Source organism: Camelus bactrianus, chromosome 13 (genome assembly GCF_048773025.1).
Source record: "Camelus bactrianus isolate YW-2024 breed Bactrian camel chromosome 13, ASM4877302v1, whole genome shotgun sequence".
Taxonomy (NCBI): Eukaryota; Metazoa; Chordata; class Mammalia; order Artiodactyla; family Camelidae; genus Camelus; species Camelus bactrianus.
The window spans coordinates 79,432,812-79,458,734 of NC_133551.1; the positions used below are offsets into that span (position 1 = coordinate 79,432,812).

At 53.2% G+C, this 25,923-nt stretch overlaps 1 protein-coding gene across 9 annotated transcripts; it reads left to right on the forward strand.

The window, feature by feature from the left end:
* The first annotated feature begins 3,323 nt into the window (after positions 1-3,323).
* Positions 3,324-24,579, forward strand: C13H1orf159 (chromosome 13 C1orf159 homolog). 9 transcript variants are annotated; one of them, XM_074377767.1, is made up of 12 exons: positions 3,324-3,442; positions 3,892-4,165; positions 15,234-15,533; positions 15,616-15,704; positions 17,210-17,285; positions 19,389-19,475; positions 19,863-19,928; positions 21,403-21,555; positions 22,153-22,178; positions 22,273-22,303; positions 22,421-22,678; positions 23,464-24,579. In XM_074377767.1, the coding sequence occupies exons 4-12, from the start codon at positions 15,633-15,635 to the stop codon at positions 23,562-23,564; spliced, it is 870 nt and encodes a 289-aa protein (XP_074233868.1). In that variant the 5' UTR covers positions 3,324-3,442; positions 3,892-4,165; positions 15,234-15,533; positions 15,616-15,632; the 3' UTR covers positions 23,565-24,579. The 9 variants fall into 9 exon arrangements, with proteins under 9 accessions (XP_074233868.1, XP_045374597.2, XP_045374591.2 ...); XM_045518635.2 differs by lacking the exon at positions 3,324-3,442 and having other exon boundaries at positions 3,502-4,165; XM_074377768.1 differs by lacking the exon at positions 3,324-3,442 and having other exon boundaries at positions 3,502-4,165; positions 15,415-15,533.
* The last annotated feature ends 1,344 nt before the right edge of the window (positions 24,580-25,923 follow it).

Consider the following 25,923-nt stretch of genomic DNA (forward strand, 5'->3'; position numbering starts at 1 on the left):
GATAGTAAATATATTTTCCATTGTAGTCTGGAAATTATTAATTTGAGAGCTCCTAAGAGATGCCCTTATATTCCCCACTTAACCTAACAGGGTTAGGGCCGTGTGGCTCGTGTCCCCAGAACCTCTCTCTTGGCCTTGTCTGGGCCACAGGGGCCACTCCCCATCAGACACTGATCTGGCACGGACATTCCCTTGGAGTTGACGATGGGCCCTCAGCCCAGTGAGAGCGGCACGGGTCCAGCACCAAGGTGAAGTTCACAACTGCCAACCAACCACAGGCTGCCAAAGCTTGCTCAGAATACGTAGACACCTTCACGAAAGAAACTGAATTTACAGTTAAAAACCATCTCACAAAGAGAATTCCAGATCCAGATGGCTTCACTGGTGAAAATTCTGCCAAGGAATCAAGGAAGAAGCAAGACCAATCTCTGCTAACTGGTGCAGAAACCTGAAGAGGACGCAACCCTCCCAACCCGTTCTGGGAGGCCAGCGCGGCCCTGACAACTAACACGGGCTTCCAAGAAAACCACAGGCCAGTGTCCTTCTCGAAACAGGTACAAACAGATGCAAAGACTCTTAGCAAATTCTCAACCTGGAGAACTTTAGCCAACTGTATACAGCAATATATAAACAGGATAACATATCATGACCAGATGGGGTTTTCTCAGCAATGTGAGGCTGGTTCAACGTTAGAGAATCAGTGTGATTCACTATGTGAACACACTCAAAAAGAAAAACCATCTCAATAGATTTAAAAAAAAATTTGACAAAACCCAACATCCATTCCTGATTAAAACCAAACCAAAAAACAAAACAAAACAAAAAAGTAGGAGAGAACTTCAACCTAGTAAGATGTGGGTCCCCTGTGGACCTGTGGGGTGTGACTTGCAAGTAGAGGTGTCAAGGGGGCAGTGGGTTACGTGAGACTTCAAGAAACTCCCACACAGAAGGATAAAAGTTGCAGACAGTTTTATTGTTCATTTCAGGAACTTTATGGGAAAAACCCATAAATACCAAGTTTCCAATACATCCCAAGAGAGGACTCCTCAGACCCCTTGCCTTGCTGTGTCCACCGCCCCAGGGACCCTCACCCAACGCGAACCAGGCCTCCGCCCCACTGAATGCCTACCTTGGCCCAGACCCAAGCCTCTGGCTCAGGACTCGGCAAAGACTCAGTCAAGAACACGCTCACTGTCCCATCTGCAGATTTATTTGAAGCATGTTCAGGGCGCCCACGTTCAACATTACCGAGAAGCACTGGAGAGAAAACGTCACCCACATGAAATAAGGCGCTAACGGATAATGTGACATGAGGAGACTTGGGGCTGAAGTAGGTAGGCTCAGCAGTAAATACACTGGAAAAACACTGCATCCACTGGTCTTCAGAAAACCACCAAGAGAGCGGGAACGAACAGAGATACATGAAGCAGCCCCGTGGCACACGCAGTTGGCAGGCGCAGGGCCCCAGGGGTGCCAATGGCGGGTGGCAGGGAGACTGCTTTAATGAGGCAGGACCACTGCCCAAGGCCACGTCTCAAATGTCCTGGTTTATGGGGTCAGGCTCCTCCTGACCGCAGGGCCCACAAAAGCTGCCATGTTCCCAGGCACAATCCAGTCCTGGAGATTCCCTCCTTGCAGTCAGAGGCACAGCATCCTGAAATCCCATCATCAGTGACCTCCACAGTTCTGACGGATGGAAACAGGGTGTCATTCTGAGTTCGTGCTTGAAGCCCACGTCAACTCCTGCCAGAGGCCCCCGAGGGCCACCACGGGCTCAAGCTCCCAGGCCGCCCCCATCTAAGGAAACTCAGTGGACGCTGTCCTCCAGGAGGGAAGACACACGTGACTTGCCCCTCGGTCCCCAGTACTTACTTGGCGATCAGCCTCACACTGCAGGACTGATGCTCTATTTCCATTGAACACTCTGAACATTTAAACGTGGGGTGAATGTCCTGAGGTGGCATCCCAAAGGGGAAAAGAACCCGCAGGATTTGGGCCGGACTGCCAGTTGGCACAGAAGCCAGTGTGAAGGAGGCTGTGTTGGTTGGCATCTGAGTCAGGGAGCCCGGAGGCCGGGAGTGAGCTGATGCCAGCTGTCCTGGGCACTCACACCCCGTACCTGCAAATCCTAACCCAGCCTGCATGACTCTCACTCAGAGGCCCCAGAAATGCTGAGGGTCCTCGCCCTCTTATCAGCACACACATGATCCCATTTACCGAGGAGTTAGGAGTGCTGCTCTGTCTCTCTGTCTAGTTCAGCTCAGAGGCAGAGTCTGAAACCACACAGGCGGAAATTCCACCTGTGTCATCCTGTTGGGATAAAGCCAGCCCAGGACACCAGATAGTCCTGTCACCCAGACCCCACGGTCTTTGGGACCGACCGTGGGAACCATTCACAGCCTCTAGGAGGCACCACAAGGCCATGCGGTGGAAATTTCGTGGAAAGGGTAACCCAGTCGGACCAACAACACCAGCTCAGAGAAACCCAAGATCACACCTCTTCCCTTTTCACCCCCATTCACACTGAAAGAGGAAGTGCGAGAGACCTGAAAAGCCCATGTCACAGGTGCCCGTGCTCAGAGCAGTCGGCCTTCCTGGTCCAGGGCTCTCTGCTCAGACAAGCTGGCCCAGACACTGCTCTCGAAGTCCCCGCTCCACAGAAAGCAGCCCCTTCATTCACGATGACATCCTCGTGGGGGACACCCAGCGTCCTTTCCTGCCTGTGGGGCCCCCACCACCAAGGAGGGAACAGCCACGCCGGACACAAGGGCGGTAGTTGTCTTGCTCGCTTTTCTCCAAGCCCCTAGGCACCGCCTTCCCCAGGGACCAGCTCTACATGCCCCAGGGCGGCTTGAAAGGGCAGCCTTGGTGCGGGCCAGGCATGGGTGTCCAATGTACCCCGGCCCCACCCGTGAGAAGGGCTCTGCCTCGCCAGGAAGGCGAAAGTGGCGGAGCTGGGCCCGGGGACTCCGCACAGAGGAAGCAAACCTCACAGCGGCCTTTCCCTGCCCAGCCGTCCACCAGGCCCGAGTACGCGGTGCTGTCTCCGGAAACCGACGGGCGGCCTCGCGGAGGACCCGGGCCGCCACTCCCGCAGGGCGACGCGGACGCCCCGCCCGTCTCCAGGCAACGCCAGAGACAGCGGCGCGCGGGGGATGATGGGTAGCGTAGCCCTCCCCTTTCTCCACGGCCGGGTGCAGTGCCCTAGACTACACTTCCCAGGCCGCTCCGCGTAAGCCTGCAGATCTCGCGAGAATCCTGGGCCGGAACACATCTGCCAAGGGCGGGCTCTCGCGGCGACCGCCGGGAGTTGTAGTTTGAGGCTAGGAGTCGCGCTCCCTAGCGCCGGGTTGGGGCGGCAGAGAAACTACAAGTCCCAGGGGGCGCGGCGTGACCGCCTGGAGGGCGGGGGGTACGAAAGAGGACCCTGGAGGGTGCCGGGGTGAGTGAGGGGCCGGGGACGGGCGTGCGAGGGGCGGGCCGGGGGCGGGGGCAGCCCCTGGGAGCGGACCACCTGGCCGGGCGGGGGCGGGGCGGGGCGGGGCGCGGGGTCCGGCCGCCCCACTTCCTCCGAGCTCCCCGGCCTTGTCGCCGGTTCGGGACCCCGACTTGGGGAGCCGACGCCCCGACCCCGCGGGAGGGCCCGCGAGGCCGGTGCCTCCGGCGTCGCCTGAAGTTGCCCTGATTTCAGTACGTTTATCGCCACCAAAGTGCCAAGTCTCGTCGAACAGAGTCTTGAGCGTCGTCACCATGACGATTAACTGACGTCTCAGTTTAAGTTTAACCGAGGCCGGGGTTCGGACGCGCTTCCTACAGCGTTTCCAGGGTAGCGTGTTGGCAGCTCCTTTGTGGCTGAGCGCAGGTTGCCCCTTTTGTTCGCGTCTTCCTCAGGGTCGCCGCGGTGCCGGGCGGGCAGCGCCGGGCCTCGTCCTTCTCCGCCCTCGGCCCGGCCCCCGCCGAGCAGCCTGTGCCCAGCCAGGATCTGGGCGGCCACGGTGACTTTAGAAGCTCCTAGGAGAAAATAAAATCTGGATTTTCCAGGAAGTTTCTTCCCCTGGCGCAGGCGCACTGCACCCCGCGCAGCGCACTCCTCTTCGGAGGGTGGTCTTCCGAGGACCCCCGAGGGCACCTCCCAACCCCTCCCTGCCTCGCCCTGTTCCGCAAGGTAAGCTGTGATTTGTCTCGTAATTCATTTGAAGAATGACCACTCGTCACCACAGCACTGAGAATTCAGCATCCCCAAAGCCAGGAAGCCCCCAGTTGGCTCCAGGGGTCCGCCGTTAACGTCAACACGCGTCCTTCACATCCAGTCCCGTCGTTTACAGCACTGATTCTCTGTCAGCGCGAGATGGCAGTTTTAGGACGAAAAGCAGGTGAATGAGGAGGGCCACGGTTCACATTGGTGCCCTTTACTTGCTAAGGTGACCCGCAGTACCTGCACTGATGGGCTGGGGGTCCAGCGGGCCCACCTGTGTTGTGCTTAACAGTAGGAGAAACGGAAAGACCAGCACACGCGAGCTTGGAATCTGGTGATCCCCCTGCCCCACTCCTCTCTCCAGCCACAGCCACCAGGAGGGCACTGAGTGTTTGCATGTCCACCACCCGGGCAGTGGTTACCCAGGTGAGGCTTCCTGTTGGAGAGTCTTGTCCTGCAAGCACCCAACCCCTGTTGATTGATCAGAGTAATTCCACCCAGTTACTTGATGTGTTCCTTGTTGCGAATCACAGTGGCTTCTTCACTGAAACCAGTTCTTCCAAGGAATAGTGAGAGTTGTGGAGGAACACATAGTACAATTCAAATTCTCACCAAACTTTTCATCACTTCATAGAAATTTTTGGACCCCAAAAATTAGCTTTTTGGCTCTGATGAGATTTTTAAAACAGGAAATGAATTGCTTTTATTCAGTTAGTGATTACATACAATTCACATAAGTGAAGTGCAGAGGTCCAGTTTGACCAGGTTTGGCAAGTGCATCTGACTGTATAACCTGCACACCCTTCATGACAGAGGTGTTTCTGTCATCGCTGAAAGTTCCCTCATGTTGTGGGTTTATTGTCTGTGTCCCCCCCCAGATTTTTGTGTTGAAGCCCTGGCCCCCAGCTTGGTGGTGTCTTGAGGTGGGGCCTTTGGGAGGTGATCAGTGGGAGGCGGGGCCCTTGGTGGGATTAGTGCCCCAATAACAAGACAGAGAGACCTCCCCTCCCTGCTCTGCCCCAAGGAAAGGCCGTGAGGACAGTGAACGTCTGCAGGCCAGGAAGGGCCCTCACCAGACACTGGGTCTGCTGGCACTTTGACCTTGGGCCCCCCAGCCCCCAGATCTGTGAGGAACAAGGTCTTGTCTAAGCTTCCCTGGGCTGACTGAGGCCTTGTAAGCCTTCCCAGACCTGCCCTGCCAGAAGCAGGCGCAGTTCTGATTTCTGCCGCCTCTCCTTAGTGGAGCCCGTGTTAGACCTATTTTAATGGAGCACTGGGCTGTGGGTAGCTGGATGCCTGTCCTGGAATGGCGCTTGGGTGGGCCTCTGGGGTTGTCTCGTGTGACGAGGTTATGCAAATTTTTGAACATGCATCCATCTGCGGCGCCCACTTGGACCTCTCTTCTGAAGCATCAGATCAAGTCTTTTGCCTTTTAAAAAATTTTCAAGTTGTAAAGTTCTCTGTATCTTTTGGGTACGAGTCTTGTCAGATGTTATATAGTGAATGTTATCTCCCATTCTTTGACTTGCCTACTCATTTTATTAATGGTGTCTTTTTAAAATTAACTTTAAAATTTTTGGAGTAGTTTTAGATTTACAGGAAAGTTGCAAACTGAGGCAAACATGTGTCGAAGTTAAGATGGAACAGTGCTCTGTGACTGTTACCCACCCTCCAGGCTTCAGGTCCCTTGCTTCCCCGGTGGCCCCTTTCTGCCCTGGGTCCCATCCGCGACCCCATTTTTTCATGATGTGACAGTTGAGGAGGGTTGCTCAGGTGTTTTGTGGACTGCCCCTGGTTTGGGGTTTGTTGGATGTGTTTTCTTTGTGTTTAGACAGGGTTTGTGGATTTTTGGAAAGAAGAGCCCGGAGGTGAGGTGGCCCTCTGGTCACCTCACATCGGAGGCACCTGATGTCCCCATGACGTCATGGGGGTGTCAGCCTGGCCACCGGGAGCTCCCCAGCCCCCTGCCCGCCCGTCATTTGAGCCGGTCCTTCCTTTCTGGCACCGCCAGCTGCTCCAGCTTCACTTCATCCTGTGTTTCTGCCTCAGCCTAGAATCACCAAGTTCTCGGGCGCTGGTTCATTTCACCAGAGAGCAGGGTTTGGAAACCAGGCCCGTGGCTGCGGGGGTGGGCGCTGCTGCTGGGGTCTCATTGCCTGCAGTCTGTTCGTCCGTGAGTCTGTCGTCTGTAACCGCAGTGCTTGCGTGTGACCTCCGCACTCCCACTGCCATCCAACTCTAGGGTGTGTTCATCCGTACACCCACCCTGGGAAGCACACACATCAGCTCATGGACCCTGCTTATATTCAGTTTCCTTTTATCATTGGTCTTACAGTGTCCAGTCAGAGCACTGTCTTCCGTCCCTGTCAGGGTGTTGGTGGCACAGGCTGTGATACAGGTAGATTCAGTGGTCGCAGACTGCGTTCCAGCCTGCGATCCCTGACGTCCTGGTTGGTGGTGTTGATTTTTTTGCATCTATTAAAGCCGCCTCTCTGTGATATGTATATATGTGGGTTTTGACAAATGCATAGAGCTTATATTCGCCATAATGGTGTATTTTAATGAGCAGAAGTTTTTCATATTAAGTTCAGCTTATCAATTCTTTTCCTTTTTTTGGTTCGTGCTTTCTGAACCCTATTTAAAAGTCTTTGCCTAATCAAAAGTCACAGAGACAGTTTACTGTAGAAGGTTATAGTTCAGTTTTCTGTTTGGCTCCATGATCTGTCTCTACTTGATTCTTCATGTCATGTTTGTCCACGTTTACTTTTTATTCCACGTGAGTAGCCAGTTGTCCCAGCACCATTTGTTGAAAAAACGTTCACTTCCCGACTGAATTGCTTTGGCATCTTGTCAAAAATCACTGGACTGTGTTTGTGAGGGTCTGTTTCTGGATTCTCTATTCTGTTACATTGCTCTGTCTGTTTATCTGTTCATCAATTCACACTGTCTTGTGACTTTACAGTAAATCTTCAGGTAAGATCCTGTAGGTCCTCCAACCTTGTTCTTTTTAAAAATTGCTTTGGCCAGACAAGGTTCTTTGCATTTTCATGTAAATTCTAGGATCAGTTTGTCAATCTCTTAAAAAAAAAAAAAAAAGAAAAAGAAAAAGCATGCTGTAATTTTGATTGGGATTATATTAAATACTAGATCAGTTTGGGGAGAAATTACATCTTCATAATACTGAGTTCTCTAATCCACTGACTTGGGTTAATGGATACATCATACTCTTATTATTTATATTATATACATACACGACCCCAGTGTATGTATAAAACAGTTTTAGAATTGTTGTGTGTGTGTGTGTGTGTGTGTGTGTTTATGTTGAGATGTGTAAGCCACTATGTATGTCTTTCCATTACTTGGATCTTGAACTTCTCTCAGCAGTGTTTTATAGTTTTCTGTGTACAGGTCTTACACATTTTTTATCAAAATTATCCCCAGAAACAGATTGTTTTTGAATGCCGTTGTAAATGATATTTAAGTTTTATTTTCCAATTACTTGTTGCTAGTACATAGAAATAACAATTTGCTTTATATGTTGACTTTATATTCTTGGAACACTGCTGAATTCACTTACAAATTATAGTGGGTTTTTAAGATTTCCTAGTATTTTTCATGTGAGCAGTCCTGCCGTGCGTGCAAAGGCAGGATCGCTCTTCCTTTCTAATCTTTATGGCTTGTCTTCTGTTGCCTCCGCACTGGCAGGAGCACAGGCCAAGGCTGAGCAGATAGGCACACTGGGCCTCTTCACTGCTAACATGACGTTAGCTGCAGGGTGTGTGGGTGTCTTTGTCAAGTTGAGGGTGTCTCCTTCTGTCTGTCATTCGTGCGAGTTATTCTCAGGATGGGCCTGAAACTTTGTCAGATGCTGGTTTTGCATCTGCTGAAATGGTTCCGTGATTTTTTTCCTCTTCGATCTATTAAAGTGGTGGGTTAAACTGACTGGTTTTGTTTGCTAAGCCAATCTTCTGTTCCTGGAAGAAATTCATTTGGTCATGTTGTCACCCTTTCAGTATTTCACTGAATGCAGGTTGCTAATGTTAAGACTTGTTGGATCTGCTTTCATGAGGGATGTTAATCCGCATTGTTTCCTTGAAATGTCCTTGTCTGGAATTCTGTCGAGGTCCTACTGGCCTGTCTCGCTTGCTGGCCTGGAGACAAGCTTGGATGTGTCCCCTCGCTCTCTGTTTCCCGAAAGACTTTATGTGGTGTTGGCACTAGCCCTTCCTCAGTTACTTGATAGATTTCACCAGGAAAGCTATCTGTGTTCAGTTTTCTTTGTGGGAAGTTTTAAAATGATGAATTCAGTTTCTTTAACGTAGTTAAGGCTACGCAGATTTTCTGCTTCATTTTGTGTCATTTTTGATAATTTGTATAAATACACACGATAATTTTATCTAAGTTGTTGAGTTTATTGGCATAAAGCTGTTTATGATACTGACTGATTTTCCCGCCATGTCTGCAAGATCTATGGTGATGTCTGCTCCTTCATTTCTGGCATAGATAACTTGTATTGACATTTCTTCTTTTCTTTCTTTTTTTTTTTTTTTAATGGAGATGCTAGAGATTGAACCCAGGACCTCGCGCATGCTAAGTACGCTGTCTACGACTGAGCTACACCCTCCCCCTGACATTACATTTTTTTCTTGACTCTTCTTGCTAGAGGTTGATCGATTTTATGAATCTTTTCAATGATTCAATTTTTGACTTCGCTTATTTTCTCAAATTTTTGTTCGTTTTCTGTTTCATTCATTTCCACTCTTATTTTATTATTTCCTTTCATTTGCCTACTATGGGTTTAGTTCGCTCTTCTTTTTCTGTCTTCTTAAGATGGATGCATAAATCATTGATTTTACACTTGTCTTCTTTTCTTATTCAGGCATTTAAAACTATAAATTTCTTTCTAAACACTGCTTTAGCTTCTTACACAAAATCTGATATGTTGCACTTTATCTTTCCATTAAAAATATTTTGGCATTTTCTTTGATCCATGAGTTATTTAGAAGTCTGTTGTTTAATTTACAAGTGTTTGGCGATTTTCTAAATATCTTTTGTTACTGCTTTTTAATATAATTTCATTTAGTCAGAAAATATATACTCTGTGATTTTTGACTCTGAAAATCATTGACATTTGTTTTATGGTCTAGCATATGGTCTGTGTTAGTGAATACTTTGCACTTAGGAAGGATATGTATTACATGTTTGTTGAAAGTCATGTTCTATAATTATCAGTTGAGTTAGTGGATAATATTGCCCAAATGTTTTATATTTTTACTATTTTTTTTGTGTATTTTTTCCATCAATTATTGAAAGAGGGGTAGTAAAGTTTCTAATCATGGTTGTGAATTTGTCTTTTCCTTTTAGTTTTGTCAACTTATTCTTCATGTCTTTGGAAAAGTTTTATTAAGTGCATACATATTTAAGATTAATTTATCTTCTTGATGAATTTTCTCTGTTATTGTTGTAAAAGGTCCCTCTTTTTTCTAAGGCAATAATCTTGTTGAAGTATCCTTTGTCTGACAGCAGTATACCTACACGAGTGTTCTTACACTTGGTATTTGTATGGATTCCCTTTTCCATCCTGTGCTTTCAGTCTGTTTGTGTCTTTATGCTTAAAGCTTGTTTCTTATAAAGCACATGTCATTTGGTCTTGCTTTCTTTCCAGTCTGATAATCTCTACTTTTTAATATAACCATAATAATGACCATTGATTGAGACACTTCATATGCATTATGTAATTTCATTTTTTCCTGATTTGTGTAATTGAGGTGAAATATTTATAACATAAAACTTAACCACTTTAACTGTTTTTGAGTGTATATAGTCTGTGGCATTAAGTATATTTACAATGTTGTACAACCCTCACCACCGTCTCTGGAACTTTTTGATCTTCAACAAACTGAGACCCTGTCCCCATTAAACACTAACTCCACACCCCTGCCCCCCACCCAGCCCCTGGCCCCACTGTTTGGTGACCCTCAAGACCTCATATAAGTGAGGTCATGCATTATTTGCCCTTTTGTGACTTCTTATTTCACTTAGCATAATGCCATCCATGTTATAGCAGATGTCAAATTTTCCTCCTTTTTAAGGCTGAATAATATTCCATGGTATGGATGGACCACATTTTGTTTATTCACTCATTGGTCAATGGATATTTGGGTTGCTTCCACCTTTTTGGCTATTGTGATAATGCTGTTATAAGCACAAGTGTACAAATATCTCTTAAAGACCCTGTTTTCAGTTTGAGTATACACCCAGAAGTGGAATTGCTGGATCATATGGTAATTTTGTGTTTTATTTTTTGAGAACCTGCCATACCATTTTCTGTCACAGCTGCACCATTGTACATTTTTACCAGCAACGGACAAGGATTTCAGTTTCTCCACATCCTTGCCAACATTTGTTATTTGTTTTTTTGATAGTAGCCATCCTTATGGGTGTGGAGTAGTATATTTGCTGCATTTCCCTAATGGTTGGTGATGTTAATCTCTACTTTTTAATTGGAATATTTAGTCCATTTATATTTAGTACAATTATTAGGGTATTTGGATTTAAATCTACCATCTTGATGTTTGATTTCTGTTTTTCCATCTGTTTCTCTGTTTCTCCTTTCCTCCTTTTTTTTTTTTTTTTTTTTTTTTGGTGAATCAAGTTTTAAACAATTCTGTTTTATCTCCTTTACTGACTGAAACAGTGATTCCAAAGACAGATAGGTAGAAACCATCTAGTCCACAGAAAAACAGGGAAAATGATTGGGGTAAAAGCACGAAGACCCTTAGGGACCAATGGGACAGTGTGACATGTCCAACACATGAGTAATTACAGAGCCCAGAGGGGAGGCGGGGGACACAGTGAGACAGAAGTGCTTGAAGAACAATGATCAGAATCTTTCTGAATTTGGTGAAAGAAGTAAAATTGTAGACTTAAGAAGCTCAGTGAATCCCAAACAGTATAAATATCGCTAAAAACACACCTAGACATCATTTTCACATTATTGAAAAACTGTAAGATTAACTTTAAAAATCTTGAAAGCAGCCAGAGAAAAACAACAGATTACATGCAGCATTGCAGAGACCATGAACTTACTGTCAGGAATGATGATGCCAGAAGCAAGTGGAGCTGCATCCTTAAAAGTGCTGAAAGAAAGATAGTCAACATTGAATTCTATACCCTTCACAAGTGAGTGTTACATACAGATGTCTTCAGAAAAAGGAACACTAAGAGAATTTGTTGCCTTCAACTGTCTGCTGCCAGAAGTGCCAGAGGAGGGTTTTCCAGGCTGCAGACACATGGTGCTGGAGTGAAACTCTAGTCCTTATGAGTGAGTGATGAGCATCGCAAAGTGTAAATGCCTGGGGAAACGTTTTCTTTAAGATACATATTTAAAGAAAAATCAGAACCTATCCTGGGTTTGTAATGCATGCAGATGAGACACGTATGACAACTGAAACACAAAGAGCAGTAGGCGCACGTGGACCTGCAGGGTCTGCACTTGCCTGACGTCCTCCATCCTCGTTCTGAGTAGGCTGTGAAACAGCAGGGATGTGTGCTGCAGTCCTTAGAGCAACAACCATGAAGATAATACAAAGAATTGTAACTAAAGAACCAAAAGATAAATTGAATGGGAATTTCAAAAAATATTCAAGTAATATAAGATGGGAAAGAGAGAGGAATAAAATACCAGAGGGACAAGTAGGAAATAACTAATAAAATGGCAGCCCTAAATCCAGCTGTAGTGTCATGCATTTGCCAAAGCCCAACAGCAAGAGTGACCCTGATGTAAATACGGACTTGAGGCAACAGTGATGTGTCAGCGTAGGTTCATCAGAGTGCCTCTTTGGGGCAAGACTTTGACAGCTGGGGATGCTCTGCTTGTGTAGGGGTGTTGGGTGTAGGAGACCTCTCTTATTTCCTGCTCAATTTTGTTGTGAACCCAAAACTGCTCTAGAAGATAAAGTCTTTTATGTACAAGGAACAAGCAGAAAGCAAATAATAAAATAGTAGATCTAAGTCTAGCCACAGTGATAATTACACTAAATGTTAATGGACTAAACTCTCCAGTTAAAAGGTAGAGATTATCAGACTGGATAAATAAGCAAGACCCTACTACATGCTGCCTATAGGAGGTTCACTTTAAATATAAAAAACACACATTGAAAATAAGTGGATGCAAAATGTGTATATATACAACCAGCATAAGAAGTCTGGAGTGGCTAAATTAATGTCAGATAAAGTAGGTTCAAGATACGGAGTATTACCAAAGATACTGGGGAAATTCTAATGATAAAGGAGTTGCTTTACCAGGAAAGCATATCGCTTATGAATGTGCCTCAAAACAAACGAAGCAAACTGACAGAATTAAAGGAAGAAATAAGCAGTTTCACCATCATATGTGATCTTAACATCTCTCTCTCTCACCAATCGTTAGCACAAAAGACCTACAGAAATCAGTAAAGACATGGAGAGTCTGAGCAGTGCTCCCAGGCACCTGACCCGATTGATGTTTGTACAGAGCTACACCCATCAGAAGCAGAATATGGATTCCTATTTAGTTTACAACTGCTGTGCCCTCGAACAAGTTTCAAAAAAAAAAGGAAGGAAAGCTGTATTTGTTTGCAAAGATCATGATTTACGTAGAAGATCCTAAGAAGTCTACAAAAAACTGCTAGAACTCTTGAGTGAATTAAGCAGAATCTCAGAAATTAAGGTGAATGTGCAAATTCTACTTGCATTTCATATACTAACTGCAAACTATTGTAAAATGAAATTAGAGATTTAATTCTTTTTACAAAGTAACAAAAAACAAAATATTTAGTAATGAGTTTAACAAAAGGTGTGGAAGACTGTCTCTTCACTAAAGGCCACAGAACATTGCCGAGAGAAATGAAAGACAGCTTGAGGTACTGGAGACAGGTAGCATGTTCACAGATTGGAAGATGGCCTGGCTCATGTTGTTACAGCATCATTTATCCACCTGAACTGCAGCAGGCTTTTTTGTCACGACAAGATGATTCTGAAGTATGGAATGCCGGTGACCTAGACTTGTCAACGTGATTGAACAGAGCAGGGCTTTAATCCACCAGGTGTCAGACTCTCTGTAAAGCTTCAGTAGTTGAGGCTGTGCGTCCTTGGTGAAGGAAAGACACGTAAGTGAGTGGAATAGAATAGAAAGTCCAGAAATAGACCCACACACTGACAGCTGATTCCCAACAAAGGTGTCGAGATAATTCAACGTAGAAAGGAAAGTTTTTTTAATGAATGGTCCTGCAGCAACTGGATGTACATAGAGAAAGAGAGAGCCTTGATCTTTGCTTGACACCATCCTCACAAAAGCAGTTCACAATATACAGACTGAGACTATAAAACTTGTAGAAGAAAACATAGGAAATCTTTGTGACCCTGAGGTCAAGGCAGGGATTCCTTAGGATGCAGAAAGCAAGAACCATAAAAGAAAAAAACCGATGCATTCAATTTTATCAAAATGTAAGCATTTGTTCTCCTAAAGATACCCATAAGAAAATGAAATGGCAAGTCACAGATGGGAGACAACGTTTGCAGTGCATTTACCTGACAACACATGAGGAACTAGCACATAATAATAGACAACCTGACTGAACAAGGTGGCCCAGAGGTGCGGATGGTCATGTCACAGGAGAGGTGGGAAGACTTGTGTACGCTGGGAAGCAGAAGAGAGATGCTGACTGTCGTTGGTTACCAGGGAAATGCAGGTTGAAACATTCAGGAGGACCCGCTGCTCGCCCACCAGTGCGAGGCCACGAGCTGGCAAGGCTGGAGCAGCTGAGCCGCGTACCGTGCTGGTGGGGGTGTACACACGGCCGCCACTGGAAGACAGGTGGGCAGCTTCTCAGAAGGTCACCTGGGCCCAGTGGTTCCGGGCCTAGGTATTTACCCAAGAGAAAGGAAGACTGGTGTCCATGCAGAGGTGGCACAAGAACATCCCTGCGGCATCACCCAGTCACCAAATGTGGACACCGCCCCGGCCCATCGCAGCAGTGGGCCTAGGACATCCTCACCACAGACACCGTCCTGCCCCAGTGGACGATCTAAAGATCGCCGTGGGAAGGGAAGGAGCCAGGCACAGGGTGTGTGTGCGGTGTGGTCCGCTCGCCTGAAGCCCGGAAGACACAGCCTGATGTACAGGGGCAGGGCAGCCCAGGGGCTGGGCCAGGGGCTGAGGGAGGGGGCGTCCCACGGGGTTTGGACGCTTTAAGTGATGCGGTACGTAAACGATACTCAGTAGTGTTGACTGGATGGCAGACGGAGGTGCTGGTTGAGATCTGACTCCTGAATCGAAGGTGTCAGTGCGTCCGCGACATCAGTAGTAGAGAAGGTGCAGCAGGAGAAGCCTGTGTTTTTAATGGGATGGCGTGATGGGGGTGGGGAGGGGCAGCGTCCTCTGTCAGCACTGGACTGAACTGGCATAAAGCCAGTGACCCCGGGACCCCGGCCTTCACCCTCCACCTGCTCAGCACCAGGGCCCCGAGGCCCTGGGCCAGTGGAGCCAGAACAGCTCCTCATCCCCCAGCCTCAGGGCTTACTTTTCAGACGTCTGAGAAGCTGTCTCTGGGACCTGACCCTGTTCCCTGCTCATGCCCGACGTTGTCACGTAAAGTCTTTTCAGAGGTGACCTTTACGTGTTCGGGACAGATAATTGTGATTACCACCTTGCAGGTGAGAAATCTGTCAGAAACCTGACTAACGATTTCCTTCAGGGGCTGTGAAGGTTGGTGTGTTTTTCTCTGGCCGCGTTCTGTACGACACCAGGAACCCTGAGCTGCATGGGCTGTCAAGTTTCAGGTGTTTTTCGTGTTAGGAGGTGTCTTTCCCTTGTGGTCCCATTTGCCTGTCTGCACTCTGTGCCCACAGACGATCAGAGCGTTTGTGCCCCAGCACTGCCTGCGCCCTGGCTCCTCTCCCCCAGCCTGACGTTGCTCACACCCTTCCCATAATGACAGCAGGGCGAGCAGGTGGATGTGCTCGAGATGCAAAGTGGCATCCATACCCCTCCCCTCAGTCCTTCTTCCAGGAAGCAGCTGAAAGCGGTAGAGGAGGGAGTGAGTCTGCCCAGCCTCTCTGGCCCCGGCCCTGGGGGCTCCTTCTGGGCAGTCCTGTCAGAACTTGAGCCCCTGAGGCCGAGGCCCTGACCTGGTTTGGCTTCGCTTGACCAGCGGTGGGGCCTCACCAATCAACCTCAGTTTGTAGGCCTCAGACTGAGGGTCTGCCGGGCTCCGGGACCCTGACCCCCTGGTGCTCAGCACCCTTGCCCCGACGCCTGAGGGCCTGGATGTCTGCAGCTCGTGGCCAGGAGGGCCAGGTAAGGGTCCTCTGCCCCGGCCCCGGCCTGGTGCCCTGCTGGGAAGGCGACATCTGTGCCCACACCGTGCCCTCTCCCGCAGACCCCGTGCTCCGGAACATGGTGCCACAACGCGCCATCCTCCTGGCCGGTCTTCTGGTGGAAGTTGCCAGCAAGTCCTCAGAGAGTGTGGTAAGCACCTGCCTCATGGCGGCAGGGCTGCAGGTGGGCTCTTTGCCCGGGGGTCTCACCCTTCCTTTAGGCGTCACCCTTGCCCCGGCCCCAGAGATGCCGACCCTGCCCACTGTCGGGGTCGGAGGGAGGGCAGCAGACAAGGCCCCATGCTGGTACCTGGTCTGTTCTGCCTGCTAGAACCTCCTTTCTCTCTTTGCCCAACTGGACCACTTGCTGGAGCTGGAATAGGGTCTCCACAGGGCAGGCGAGGGACAGATGTGCGCTCCAGGTGCACTACAGCCAGGTCGTGGCTCTCCCGAGCTGGGACACGGGTGGTTTTGGGGGCAGGGGGGCAGGGGGCCATGTCCGCACACTCAATGCTTGTCCTCCAGGATGGTGGCCCTTCCAGCAGCTCTGCCTCTGCAGGGTTGGGGCCAGGACAGCTGGGTGTCCCTCTTGGGCTTGGCCTCCACACCAATGTGCTCTGACAGTTCCTCAGTCGCTCTTAGATGCCCTTTGCCAGTCACCGTGTTCCCGCCAGCTCAGCTGGGAGGAGTGCACGGAGTAGAGCCCTTGGAAGCTCCCTCGAGGCCCCCCGGTGTCTGGTCTGTAAGCACATGGACCCGGCAGGCATGCCTTCACCCCTCGAAATGCTGCCCTAGGCCAGACGCCTCCTCTTTGGGGGCCAAGCTGGAAACCCCTGACGGAGAGGTGTCTGTAGAATTGCAGAAACATCAGAGCAGCACCCAGGACAGCAGGCTCTTTGGTCGGAGTGCAGAGCAGACACACCATTTTGGCCGCCCAGGCCTCTCACCAGAGGGACCGGGGGCCTGGGTTTACCTCCCTGTTTCACCATAGTCTAGAAATGCATGTGCTTCCTTTTCAGGAAGGGTCTAGAGTTGGTGCTGAGCAGGGCTTAGCAGCTTAGCCCTTCCATTTTCAAAGCCACCATTCATCTGCAAGTGGCAACTAACATAAATAACTTCATAGTTGAAGTGCCCGCCCTGTGCCTGCCTGTGGCCCACAAGACAAGAGGCTGCAGCTCTGCCTGGGACCCAGGAGACCCACGTGAGAGAGGCCCCGAGGGGAGAGTGGGCAAGTGGGGAGGAGACGACAGGGCACCTGCAGGGTGGGAGGCCCTCAGGACTGCCCTTGCCCACCAGGCTGCTCCCAGCCCAGACCCATGGCCAGAATCTCTGGGTGGGCCCCAGGGAGTCTCCTTCCCAGCTCTGGGAGTCCAGATGCCAAGGTCCAGCAGGACACTTCAGTTGTTTATTCAGTCATCAAACACTTGCTGGGGAGACCAGGGAGCGTCTGTCAGGTGTGACTGTGTGTCCTTACCTCGCTCTGGGTTGGCAGGCCTGATGCTGACTAGAAGAGACCGGAGCCCTCGGCGTTGCGATGAGCTTGAGAGGAGCCCCCTCACGGACGCCACCCCTCCCCTGCCTGGCCTGCCTGGCCTGCACTAGCCGCCCAGCCGCCCAGCCGCGGGGTCTGGAAACTCACTGCCATTTCCCCTCCAGGGTCAGCAGCCTGAGTGTTGTATGGACATGGCGGACGCCAATGCCACCTGCCCAGGCACAAGCCTGTGTGGCCCAGGTAAGCTTTGGCATGAGCTCATGTGAGCAGGGGGCACACAGACCCTCAGGAAGGAGGGGTGGAGGGGCAGCAGAGGCAGTGAGGGTGGTGGGGCCTTGTGTGAGGCCTCCTCCCTCTTCCTGGATGGCGGAGGCAGGACCCCGTGGGGAGACAGTGCCCTGGGCAGTGGGAGGTGTGGGCAGGCAAGACTGTTGAGCTGGACCTGAGAACAAGCTGACATAAGACAGAGTAACAGCAAAGCACACAAATGTGTACGGGCGTGCATGACACGGGGGTGGCTGGGTGAGCAGCCTGGCCTTGGTGCTCGCGCATCAGCTTGAACAGGGGCGTTTGGGGCAAGTGAATGCAACATGGGCCTTGAAGGAAGGCGGGGAATGGTAGCGAGCTCGCCTGAGTTCCGCTGCCTCCTGGTTCAGGGAGGGCGTCTCCCATCAGGGGGTGTCTCTCACGTCAGAGGCAACGTCTTCTGGTTTCCTTCAGGCCCCACTTGGAACTTTACCTTCAGCACGTTTCACATTAAAGTAAAGGCCAGGTTGGTAGCTGTGGAGAGAAACTGGGTTAGAAGTTGTGAGATAAGAGCTCCACAAAGGGGAGAGAAAACACGATGAGACAAGCAGAGAAGACCCAGAAAAGCGCCAGGTCCCCGTCTCACTGGCCCTCAGTCCTGGGACAGGCCATCCTGTTTGACATGTTGGCGCGGGGGTTGCAGGTGGCTTCCCACTGAAGGGAGGCCTCTGTGTGTGGAGGGGGGGACAGCTGTGGGAACTTTATGAGGGGCCCACACGCAGCAGGTGACGTCCCTGAGTTCACCTCAAGTTGTCCAGCCTCAGCTTTCAGGGCTTCTGGAAAAGGACGGTTTTAGTTCTTGGTGATTCCAAGTCAGAAGTGTCGGAGAACATGGAAGCGTTAGTTGGGAGAGCTGGAGCCAGATATGGGAGGAGAACGGGAGAATCCAGGATCTGGCCCAGCAGGTGGATGGCCCTCAAGGACCATGAACAGGACTGGGACCTGCTGTCCCCCAGACCAGTCATCGTCTCCTGAAACGCAGTTTCTTTCTAAATCCCCTCCACTTCTACCAAGAAAAATCACAGCAAGACTAATTGCTTTCTAAAAAATAAATAAATGCATGTATTTTTTTGGTTAGTGGAGGTGCTGGGGGTTGAACCCAAGACCGTGTGCATGCTCAGAATGTGCTCTGCCACTGGACTGTACCCCCACCCTCCAAGACTAATAGCTTGTAAAATAGGTCTAGCCTCACATGAAGAAATTCTGCCTTTGTCCATAAACCCTATAGCAACGGCAACAACCAAACCCCAAACCCCGAATCTAGCTTCGCCAAACTTGGCCTGATTGTCTAAGTAAGTTCAGCAAGAGCAGTGACTGACCACATGGGCTCTTTTGAAGTCTGGTTTGCTAGACCTTTTCACAAGGAACCAAGACTGGACTCTTGAAGGCCTTTCAAGTCCAGGAAGCCAAGCCAAGGACTCACCACCAGACTTCACCTGCAGTGCCTATAATTTTGGGTGAATTCCCCTCTTCTTGAGTTCCCCATATCCTGGGGTTCCTGGCTCTGCCGGGAGGCGACTTTCCTTACTTACTGGGTGAGGCTGGGAACCCAGTAAGTCAGGCACCAGGCTGTTTTTCCAAGGGGCTTTATGGCTCCGTGAAGTCAACTTTCGCTCCTTAAACTTGCCTGGTCACTGTCCTGGCCCCCAGCCGTGGTTTGCCCCTGCACACACAGCCCAGAGGCAGCAGAGGGAGCAAGGGTCACTCCTGGGCTGGGGGCAGTGCACTGGTGGGGGAGGACCTTGTCCCTCGTGGAGGTGGGAGGTGGGGGTTCACCTCTGGTCCCTCCAGAGGTGAGGCTGTATATACAGCACCTGTCAATTTCAGGTTCCCCTTTCAGCCTCTGAGGCCATTTCCATGGGAGTCCCCGAGTGAGAGAGGGCTGGCTGTGGTTCCCGTCGAGGTGGTTCTTTTCCTGGACTCCATCCAGACTAGCATCCTTGAATGAATGTGCTTTTACAAACTCAAAGCGTAGCACTTTCCGAAGACAGCCTGCTGATGCGGGCTTTGAGCTGAGCCCCTGTCTCTTGGTCACAGGTTGCTACGGGCGCTGGAGCGAGGACGGGACAGTCAGCTGCGTCCGGTGCAGGAACGGGACCCACAACAGCTCCGAGTGCAGAAGCCGTAGGTCTTCACCCGGTCCCCACCCCCCCCACCCCACGCCCACCTGCCTTCTTCTCACCGAGGGTCCACACCTCCGAGTTCTGAAGGAGGGGGTGGGGATTGTGTCTGTTGTCTCCACATCTCACCCTGGGCCACTGTCTCCCAGGGGGCACCCCCCAGGAGCCCTCTCCCCAAAGCCTCTTGTCCATTCAGGACAGCTGTGGGGTGAGGGCTGCTCTGCCTCCACCGCCACTTCCCTTTCTCATTTCTGGCCCATGATTGCTGTTGGGGTTGTGCCTCCGGCTCCCTGGGGGTCCTCAGAGGGGTCCCCTTGCGTGGTCCAGGAGCTCACCCTGGGTCTGGGCTGCCTGTGCCACCAGCAGCACCGACAGCTCTGCTCCCCTGCAGTCACTGGCCGGGGTGCACAGTCCCCTGTGAACAGGAGCGCAGGGATGCCCGGGCGGCCGAATTTCGGTAAGTTTCTTCTTCACCAGACCACCCCCCCACCCCGGAGGAAGCAGGACAGCATCTGAGCCATTCCCAGTGCAGACCCAACCACGGATGCTGGCCACAGCAGGGCCTCGTCCATGGTCAGGGTCAGGGTCCACCCCAGCCAAGAGCTCTGTGTACCAGGACCCAGCCCCGGCCACCTGCTCCGGACAGTCTGGAAGCTGGGCTGGCTTTGAAGTCAGGGTCTGGGGCTGATTAAAAAGGGTGGGGGGAGGCTGGGGTCATGGCTTGGGCCCATGGTGTGCCCCTGAATGGTCTGCTTAGTGGAAATTCTTACAGCTGCACATCTTAATCCTTTGCCTTGCTCGTAGCCCTCCTGGCCCCAAGGTTGCTGGGAGCCGAGGATGGTGGTTCTCCAAGATGGGAGGACACCGTCAGGTCCCCTTGCCCGTCTCTGGTGGCTCTTCTACGGTGTAAGTCTCACAGGAGACTGCGAACACTGCAGGCTGGACAGACATGCCTGCACACCACTTGGTCCTCAGGGGCAGTCACAGGACCCCTCCTGGACACTCGGGTCCCTAGCCCACTCCTGCTGCCAGGCACCCATTGTACCTGAGATGCCCACGGAAACTACAGGGAGTGGCTGGGCTGTGGGGTACAACTGCAGGGGCGTGGCCAGGCTGCAGGGGCGTGGTGCCCAAGCCACCAGTGGCCACTGCAGTCAGGGAGTGGGACCTTCCGCAGGGTGTGGCCACCTCTTCTGAGGTGAGTGTGTCGTGATGAGGGTCGTGTTCCCCCTAGACCCTGGTCCTTCAGCAGAGGATGTGTTGGACCAAGGCCAGACCGAGGGTTCAGGCCTTCCCCGCAAGTCTCAGGACCAGAAGCAAGCGGCCTGGTGCTGACATGGGCCACGGAGGCCACTACGCCGAGCAGCAGCATTTTGGGGTTGGAGCTCAAACAGCCTGACGTTCTTGCGACACGAGGCTGGGCCTTACAGCAGAGGGTGGCTGACAAGGACGCTGCGAGTCCAGCGTTGAGCCCGTTTCTGTTGTGGCAGATCTGGGGCCAGTTTAGCTGGAATTCCTCCCTCTGCTCCAGGATGGCCGTGTCTGGCCTCGTGCCTGTGTACAGGGTCAGAAAGGCGCTTCCCACAGGCACCTAAACACATTCCCCCAGCTGTGGGGTCACTGACCACCCAGCCCTCGGCCGTCAGCCTGTGCTGACCCTGTGCAGGTAAGGGAGGCACTGGGAGGGCCGCTCCAGGTGACAGCCCGCAAGCTCCAGACAGGCGGTACCGGGCCCTGACCCACAATCTGTGCCGAGTCTCAGGAAGAACATGGGGAGCTCAGGCTGGAGGCACTGAGCCTCTCAACGTCCCACCTCCCCATGAGAACCCGAGGCCTGGAGGGTTGGCTGAGTGTGTGGAGAGACCCAAGCCCCTGTGTGCGGGAGCCCAGGTGTGTTCACGGCCTCCCAGACCCCCGGCTGCTGCCGGCAGCCCTGGCTTTGCTTGCAGGGGGCCCTCAGGTGGCAGCCTCCCTCTTCCTGGGCACGTTCCTCGTGAGCTCGGGCCTCATCCTCTCCGTGGCCATGTTCTTCTACCTCAGGCGTGCCAGCAAACTGCCCGCAGTCTTCTATGGAAGAAACAAAGGTGTGTCCTGCCAGAGGGGCCCCAGGGGCACAGAGTGGGGCTGGGGCAGCAAGGGGACGCTGGGCTGTCATGGGGCTCTTGTGTCTGAGAATAAGGGGCAGTTGCCTCTTCAGAATGCTCCGTGCAGACATCGTGGGGTTCTCAATGTGAAGGGCGTTGGCGTGGCTGAGCACCCAGGGCTATGTCCTCTCCCCGCCCCGCCCTGCTGGGGTGGGGGCTGCAGTCTTTGAGGGCCAGCTAGTCCACTCTGCTGAGAAGGCCGGGGGGCTGAGGCCTGGGGAAGGGGCAGCTTGCCCCTGAGTGCTGTGGGGACACCCCCACCCCGGGTGCAGCAGGAGATGCAGCTGGGCAAGCTGAGGGCACTGCTGGGCACAGGCTGAAGGTGGGGCTGGACAGAGCCTAGAGTGGGGAAGACCTTCTGCAGGCCTGTGGACCCTGCCAGGCTGAGACCTCCCCGGCTGAGGGAGCCCCCCGGCTGAGGGAGCCCCTAGGCTGAGGGACCCCCCCAGGCTGAGGGACTCCAGGTTGACGGACCCCCCCCCCCCAGGCTGAGGCAGTGGTGTGGCCTCCAGGTGACGCCTGTGCTCTTTCCTGCAGCCCCCGCCCTGCAGCCTGGCGAAGCAGTAAGTACCTGAAGGGCTGGCTGAGGCCTGCATCTGTGCGCCTGGGCCGGGGCAATCTGTCCGCATTCTCACTGTCCCTTTTCCCCTTTTCAAGGCTGCGATGATCCCCCCGCCTCAGCCCTCAGGTACGTCAGCGCTTCCTGTCCCTTGCCCTGCTGGGGCGCCTCGTCTCTGGTGGGAATTTCAAAATGCCAGGCCCCCATCACCCACGGCTGTCACGCCTTTTCCCTTTTGTTTCTGAGACAAGGAGTCTGTCGAGAGGATTCCCAGCACAGGTCAAGGGGTCACCTGGCTGCCCTCAGCCCTTCTCCGAGCCCCAGCTCTACCTGAGCAGGGGGCAGGTCAGCGAGCACAGGGCCTCCCGCGGCCCCTCCTGAGTGGCTGGCACTTCAGTTTTGTTGCGTCAGATGTGTCACAGCGTCAGGCCACAGAGCAGGAGTCACTGGCTTCCTCTCCAGACCTTGCTCTTACCACTGTGCAGAGGTCTGGCGTGGGGACAGGTGAGGACGTCCCTCTTCTCTGGGGACAGATAAGTCACTTGGTCAAGACAGATTTGCCCTGTCCAGTGGATCACGCGTCTGAGCTCTCTAAGGCAGGCCGGGCACAGACGCAGGCCTGCATTACTCTCCTGGGGCGGCTGCAACAAAGCATGCAACCAGGGAGGGCTTGAGAAAGCAGAGATGCCTCCCCTCACAGTTCTGAAGGCCCGAGGCCAGACAGCTAAGTGTGGGCAGGGCCGCACTCCCTCCGGAGGCTCCAGGGCGAGGGCCTTCCTGCCTCTTCCGGCCCCTGGGGGCTCCAGGCGCCCCTGGACTTGTGGCTGCCTCCCTGCAGCCTCTGCCCCACCTTCACCCAGCTTCTCCCCTCCCTCTCTCCTCCTCTCTGCCTACCTCCCCCCACTAGGACACTGGTCACAGGATTTAGGGCCCATCAGACAATCCCATCTACAAAGACCCCCTTTCCAAGTGAGGTTGCATCCACAGGTTCAGGGGCTTCGGACGTGGACACGGGCTGGGGGGCCGCCACCCAGCCCTGGAGCACCATGTGCCCTGTGCCTCTGTGTTTCTGGAGAGCCAGGCCCTCGCCCAGGCTGAGGGGCACCGGGTGTCCAGGCCCAGAGAAGCTCTCCCCAGCACAGCGGCTGCACAGGAGCTGGGGCTCAGTGGGCGGTCCTCCCTCATGGCGGTTCCCCCCACTCCCACAGGCTCCAGTGAGGGCCACAGCCTTGGGCCCTCTCTGCGGCCGGGGCCCGCTCTGACCCCACCTGTCACTGGCCCTGTTTCAGTGCGGAAGCCACGCTACGTCAGGCGCGAGCGGCCCTTGGATGACAGGGACGTGGGTCCCACCGCTGTCTCCTCAGTGGAGGCCCGAGTCAGCAACGTCTGAACCCACACGTCGCCGTGGAGGGAGCCCAGCGCACAGAGGCCAGGTGCTGCTCAGCAAAGCCTCGGGACGGGCCTGGACACGGCCCTGGCTCAGCTCATCCGTCTCTGGCCACAGACGCTAAGTGGGAGCTGGCTCACCTGCAGGCTCTTCCTCTCCACACATGGCTGCTCAGTGTGACTGACCTGGAGCATCAGCCCAGCCTCTGTCCCTGAAACAGGCTCAGCAACCAGGCCACGTGGGGTCCGGGCCTCTTGGGAGAGACAGTTCCCAGGGGCCAACAGACTGCGGGGCGCTCCTCCGCCCTGGAGCACACGGTGGGCAGACCCTCCACACTCACCGAGAGCAGTGAGGCCGAGGCCTTCAGGTTCCAGCCACGTCCAGACAGCTGTGGAAGTGAGTTGTCTGGTTTTCTGCTGACTTTTGTCTGTTGTTAAGCGGAAATGCGTTTTGTACAAAAGTCCAAGAGGCCCAGCTGTCCTCATCTGCTCCGCCGCCTGGGCCCCAGGTGCTGCAGGTCCTCGTCCACTTGGCGGCGGACGCTGGCCTGAAGCTGCTGGAGGTCAGGGCCCCTACACGGACGTGTCCACCCAGGGCCACGTTTACCTGTGACTGCTGCCTGGACTGGCTGGTCTCTCCAGACCTGCCGGCCCATCCTAGCTGCCACCACCCTGTGTGTCTCCGGTCTGGGCTGGCTGCAGATGGCCGTGTTCCAGTGGAGAGAGGATAACTGGGGGCCACCGGCTGCACACCGGGCGGGGTGCAGCCTGTCCTTCCCAGACCCTCAGCTGGGACTCACATTTTCTCCTTCAGCGTCTGGTCCGCGTCCACGAGGCCTGAGGCAGGGCCTGCGTGGCCAGCCTCCCGTGCTCTTCTGCACAGCGATGCCTGTCTAGAGCATTTACAGTTTTCGGGCACGAACTTGTTCGTCAGGACATGAAGGGGCAACTTGTCTGGCAGCTGAGCGTGTGCCAACTTAAATCAGCGTCAATAAAACCACTCAGGGCTTTCTCGCTGACCCAGGGTTCACCTGTTTCTAAGCAAGAGTGAAGCCCCACTGCCCTGAGCAGGGCAGGCTGGCCTTGGGGTACAGTCCTCTCCTTTGCTCTTCTAGCTGAGGACAGTGTCTGGATCCAGCCCAGGAATCCCAGGTGTCTTGAGGGCTCGGGGCCCCCACACCTGAGAGGGATGGTCACCGAGGGCCTTGTCCTCTGCCCAGGCCAGGGAGTCCTAGCTCTGGGGCCACATGCTGGCAGCCATGCTCCCTCCACACGTATCACACGTGTGCTTGCACAGCCGGGTAAAGTTGAACTTGCCCACCTGCTCAGAGGGAACCCACAAGCCCACGTGGCACAGCTGCTCCCTCTGTCTTCAGGGTGGAGAGTGAGCAGGTGTGTGGGCACTAGGTGGGCCCGCCAGGCCCTGAGGGTGCTGAGATCCCATGCAGGGAGGCCTGGCCACTGCCCCAGGTGGCCCATCCCTCAGGTATCCTTGTCCCCTTGCCCCTGGGCACTGACTGTGCACTGAGGAGCTCACAGTGACCTCAGAGCTCAGGCGTTCGCAGGAGCCCTCAGGAGGGTGTTCCTGGAGGATGGAGGACACTTCCTGGAGGCAGCGTGTGACCCTGAATCACGATACCCGTGGGAACCCCGGGCCCATCTTACACAGGCTGGCCCTGCTGTCACAGCTGCCCCCCTTCTCTGAGCCCCCACCCCCCTCTCTGAGCCCCCACCTCAATATGAGCCCCCACCCCCCTCTCTGAGCCCCCACCCCAATATGAGCCCCCACACCCCTCTCTGAGCCCCCACCCCAATATGAGCCCCCACCTCCCGCTCTGAGACCCCACCCCAATCTGAGCCCCCAGCCCCTTGTCAAGCCCCTCATGGAACGTTCGGGGGAGCCCTTTTTCTGGGTCCCCTTTTGTCCTACAGTCACCCCACATCTCGGACTCCTAGTGAGTATAGGTCTGGCTGCCCCTCCCATCTCGCAGTGGCCAGCCCCTCCTGGGGTCCTGTGCCCAGGCGCCCCACTCTGTGCACCCACCTCCTAACACTGTGGTAGTGGCTTCCTTTTGCTGACTAACCGCTGTTGGCTCGCAGTGCTTTTTCCTAGTGCTGTTGGAGGCTGGGCAGCCTCTGGGGCTCCTGGACTCCCCACTGAGGTGGTCATTGGGCACCTGCCAGGGCAGTGGGGATGATTTGGGCCTTCCCTCCCCAGGGCGGACTCCTGCTCTCAGCCTCACCAAACCCAGTATCCCCTCCCCACAGCCTCGTGATTGGGGTCCCATCTCAGGAACAGGGTGGCAGTGAGGAGTCACAGTCCAGGCCACTGGCCAGACCCTAGCCCTTCCAGTACAGGCCCC